At 39.0% G+C, this 4,989-nt stretch overlaps 1 protein-coding gene across 1 annotated transcript in view; it reads left to right on the top strand.

Moving 5' to 3' along the window:
* Positions 1 to 4,989, top strand: part of Ctnna3 (catenin alpha 3) — a 1,779,311-nt gene that overhangs the window by 472,871 nt on the left and 1,301,451 nt on the right. Inside the window, exon 6 of the mRNA XM_012514925.2 lies at positions 2,925 to 3,188. Within this exon, the coding sequence (XP_012370379.1) occupies positions 2,925 to 3,188 (264 nt within the window). The remainder of the gene's footprint in view (positions 1 to 2,924; positions 3,189 to 4,989) is intronic.

The following is a 4,989-nucleotide window of genomic DNA, read 5'->3' as shown; positions in this document are numbered from 1 at the left end:
GTCATTTTTCTAATCTCTTCTTTTTTTTATCAATGTCTTCTTTAGAAGTAGTTATAAATTCTTTTACTGCAGTGCTTTTTTTCAGATTGGATTTCCTGCCTACGTTTCTGTAGTTGATTCTTTACTTCAGATGCTATGAGTTCTGAGAATTCTTTTTTTATTTCAGAAAATAATTCTGCTCTGAGTTCCTCTATAACTTTTTGCTGTTGCTTATTTACAATCAATACTATTAATTCATACATTTTAGCTGAGCTAGTAGAAAAGAATTCCACTCTGAGTTCCTCTATGAGTTTCTGCTGTTGCTTATTTACTAACGACTCTATTGATTCATACATTTGAGCTTAGCTAATGTCCTCTGTACTTGTTGTGGGTGGGCATTGGGTTTCCTCCATAAGTTTCTACATTTGATTCTTTACTGCAGATGTTATTAATTCAGGGATTTCTTTTTTCATTTACAATCTGAGTTCCTCTATACCTTTCTGCAGCTGTTTCTTTATTTCAGAAGCCGTTGATTCATTGATTTCAGCTGAGTGATTCTCAATTTGTTCTGTGTTAGTGTCCTCTGCACTTTTTATGGGTAGACTTGGGTTCTGAGATTTGATTTTGCTCCTTCTTGTTGTCATTTTGTGTAGCACTGTCTTCTGACCTTTGCTGTAGATCTTTTGTGCAGTTATAACCTTATCACCTACTGAAGTTGAGGTGCAGATCTACAAAGTTTGAATTTATCCAGTTGTGCCTGGCTTGGTTCTGGCTTCTATGCTCAGCTCCTTCCTGCTTCTGCCTTTGGGGGGTGAACCTGTTGTGCCCCTCTGGCAAGATGTTCTGCTCCTGGACTAGCTGGGTGGTTCTGTCCCTTACACTCTCTAAAGAGATTGCAGGTGCAGTTTTTCACCCCAAGCGTGTATGCCAGGCCTGAGCCAAGTCTGGAGGGGTCAAGGTGGAGTAGGAGTGAGAGGCAGCTCTCCCACACACTCACTGGGTCTGGTGTAGGACTGGATCTGGGGGTTCCCCGAATATGACAGAAATTCTTATTCGGTTGTCGGGGTGGGGGTAACTACGGAGTGGTGGGTGGCATCCCAAGGGGGTGAAAGAGGGTCTCACCCACACTGCGCCTGGCCTGGGACCGGTAGGTCCCGTCAGTGCAGCGTAGCCAGAATCTCTCCCACACACTCACCAGGCCTGAGGTATGACTGGATCTAGAACTTAATCTGTTGAAACCTTCATCTCCCCATTCTTAAAATGGATAATAATTTCATTTTTATAAATATTATTAAAGATAGTGTATAAAACTGCATGAACTATCATAAATGTTCCTTGAATTCCTTAAATTAGCTTTTTAAAATATTAAAGAATATTTTAGACTTACAGAATAGCTAGACAGATAATAGAGATTTCATTTACCTTTCAGTTTTCTCCATTCTGAATGTGTTAACATTTGCTACATCAAATAAATAAAATTGATGTGTCAACAATGAATAAGCTTTATTTGGATTTTACCAGGTTTTTATGAAAACTTTTTGTTCTAGAATCCGTTCTAAATCATCACATTTGGTGCATTTGTTGTCTGCTGATTGGGCTCCAACCTGCAGCATTTTACCCTTTTCCTTGTTTTTCATAACTTTATGGCTTTGAGGAGCAGTGTCCAAGTCGGATGCCCTCAGTCTGGGTTTCTGTGCTGTGTTTCTCAGCATGGGTGGGAATGCAGTACTCCGAGGGGCATGTGCTCTGGCCGTGAGGGCAGTGTTACTCATCTCGTCTTCATCACTTGGTTACTTAGTGCCTGGATGTTTTTTCACTGCATTTTAAGTTATTTTTGACATCTGTCACTTACATAGGACTTTCTTTTTCTTCTTATCTTATGTGTGTGTGTGTGTGTGTGTGTGTGTGTGTGAGATTGAAGTTTGGACCTTGTGTTTGCCAGGTAAGCGCTTGTGCTGAGGAGCTACATTCCTGGCCCTATTCTGTGTTTGTAATGCTGTCCAGTTAGATTTTACTTCAAATTGTCATCTCCTTAGAAGTATCTCTGCTGACCCAAGTGGATGTGATTTTTTTCCTTGCAGGCCAGTCTCTGTGGTGTCTCGCTTTCCTGTCTTCTTCACAGCATTTATAGTGCCATCACATCATAATGAAATTGTCTACAGGAGCTGAGCTGTTTGTGCTTCCCTCCCCACAAAAAAGCATCAGCTTTGTGCGCAGTCCTGGAGGGGCCATGCGCTGCTGAGCATGGGAGTCAGCCCGGAGGCCGGGGTGCGACTCCCTGCAGTTGTTGAGAAAAGCTGAAGAAAAGAAGGTCCAGAGGTCATTAATTAGTATTTAAAAAACTAGCTGATTAGTGAGAAGTTTAATTTAAGGTATTTAGCTTGTTTTTGTTTTAATAAAAAATTGAAATTAGTTATCAATACCCATGAATAAAGTAAATAGTATTTTTGTAATTCAAGCTCACTTACTAATGTACTTACAAGCTCAGGATTCTGTCATTGGATCCCCAGATCCTCATGCCTTACCAGACCTACCCTTAAGGCATCCTGAGCCAGCCCCCCCCCAAAAAATTTTTTTTTTAAAGAGAAATAAAGCAAAAACAAATAACAAAAACAAAGATAAAGCAACATAAAACAATAAAAGAGATACAGGATTTCAAAATGAGACTAGAAAATTAACAATGGTTGTCATATTATGCATTGTTATCATCAAATTCTACTGCATTTTTATGTATCCATACTTTTGTGACCTTTGCTTGTGAACTGTTCTTTCCTAGTGTGGAACTCCAGAATTTGCAGAATATAAAACTAATTGATGCCTTAGATTGACTTACAGCTTATGCTTCTGTGTCTGTTTTCATTTATATTGACAGAAAAATGGATGTTTCATGATTAAGTTTTTCACAAGATCCATTGTAATATACTACTTTGTATTTATCTTCTCAGGACTTAAAATCTCCAAGCCAGAGGGATGAGATTGCAGGAGCCCGGGCCACCCTGAAGGAGAACTCCCCTCTCCTGCATTCCATCTGTTCTGCTTGCTTAGAGCATTCTGATGTTGCTTCCCTCCAAGCCAGCAAGGACACAGTTTGTGAGGAGATTCAGAAAGCCCTCAACGCAATTTCATACGCTTCCCAAGGCATTCCGAGGGCACCAGCCCTGGAGGAGCCTCAGGCAGCCACCCTGGGAAGTGCCCTGGATGAACTGGAGGTAAGTGGAGGGATGATAAAGTGTCAGTCCATCTCTCAGCAGTAACAACAACAAAGCAAAAAACAGAAACAGGCTTCTAAGTCCAGGTCCTGGAACTTAGAGTGTTAAAAAAGGAAAAATCCAGTTATCTCTTCAGTCTCTTTGACCATATGCTGTCCTCCCATGAATTCCTAGGAAAACTTTGTATCACTAGACTACCAAAGAAGCCAATGAATCTGAGGTGGAATTGGTTATTAAAGGGAAATAAATTTTTTTACAACACAGGTCAATTTGTAAAATGTAGGATTTCTTCAATCTACAAGGACGTGTGATAGGCACTGTTCTGGATGCTCAGGGTGTATCTGTCCACTGCTCTTCACAAAGGCTTACATGTTTTAAAATTTTAATGTTACAAAAAGTAAAATTTTCTAAGAAAATACTATGAGAGTAACCATAGCTGATGCACTGTGTATGATGATCTTTGACATAGCTACTCAGAGTATAAGACAGATGGAAACATTCTTATAAGGAAGAGACAAACAAGTCACAACACAATACTTTCTTTTCAATGAACTTTGAGGAACTAGAAGTACAAATGAAACAATTCAGCATATCTATTATTTTTGAAACAAGAGGATATATAGTTTGTGAAATTATTTGAACCTCTCCATATTTCCTATTTATCTATCTCCTATTTTGCTCTTTGCCTATCTATCTGTCTGTCTATCTATCTATCTATCTATCTATCTATCTATCTATCTATGTATGATTTCTGATTGAGAGGAAGCATTTGATATTTTATCTTGTATGTCTGTATTATTTCACTGAACATTATGCTCTTGAGTTGCATCCATTTACCTACAAATCCCTCAAGTTCATCTTTCTCCATGGTAGATTAACACCCTAATTGTGTAGAAACATCACATTTTCCTTACCCAATCATCTGTTGATAGACATATATGCTAGTTATTATAAACTGTGCTGTATAGATGTGGTCATGCATGTATCTGTTACGTGGTGACTTTAATTAACTTCTGCAGAGGTGCCTAGAAGGCAGACGGTGTAGTCAAATGGAATTTCCAGCTTTAGTTTTTTGAGAACTACTCATGCTGATGTCTCTAGTGGCTGTGTCAGTTTATACTTGCATGAACCCTGTGAAAGTGTTCCTTTTTGCCCACATTAAAGTTGTCATTTGTTATGATTAAATTTTTTAATGACAGGCATCCTTCCTGGAGTAAAATGGTATCTCGTTGTTGTTTTAACCTGCATTTCTCTAATGGCCAGTGGGGCTGAACATTTTTCTTTCTCTTTTTTTGGCTGAACATTTTTTCATGTGTTTATCGGCCATTTGTACATTGCTGAGAAGTATTCATTTATTTAAAAAAAGCCTTGGCACGGCGGCACACGCCTGTAGTCCCTGTGCTTGGAAGGCTGAAAACAGGAGGTACACTACAAGTCCCATCTATGTAGTAAGACCCTGTAGACTCTACTAAGTACATTTTTAAAAATAAGTATTTATTTATTTAGGTTGCCCATTTTTTGATTGGGTCTTTTATTTGGGAGTCAAATTCATTTTAGTCATTTATGTATTCTTAGTGTAGTCCCCTACGAGGAATCGCTGGCAAACTCCTTCCCTCCTGCAGGCTGCCTCGTAACTGTTGGTTTCATTGGCTGTGAGGAAGCCCTTTAACCTGACAGGACCCCATGTGCCAATTCTTGGTGTCATTTCTAGTGCAACCAGGGTTCTATTCAGAAAGTCCTTGCCTATGCCTGCCTTGACTCTTACCTGTTTTATTTTATTTTTATTTTTTATTTTTTTATT

The sequence above is a fragment of the Octodon degus genome, unplaced genomic scaffold (genome assembly GCF_000260255.1).
Source record: "Octodon degus isolate 3935 unplaced genomic scaffold, OctDeg1.0 scaffold00046, whole genome shotgun sequence".
Lineage (NCBI taxonomy): Eukaryota > Metazoa > Chordata > Mammalia > Rodentia > Octodontidae > Octodon > Octodon degus.
This window is presented reverse-complemented; position numbering and strand designations above follow the sequence as displayed.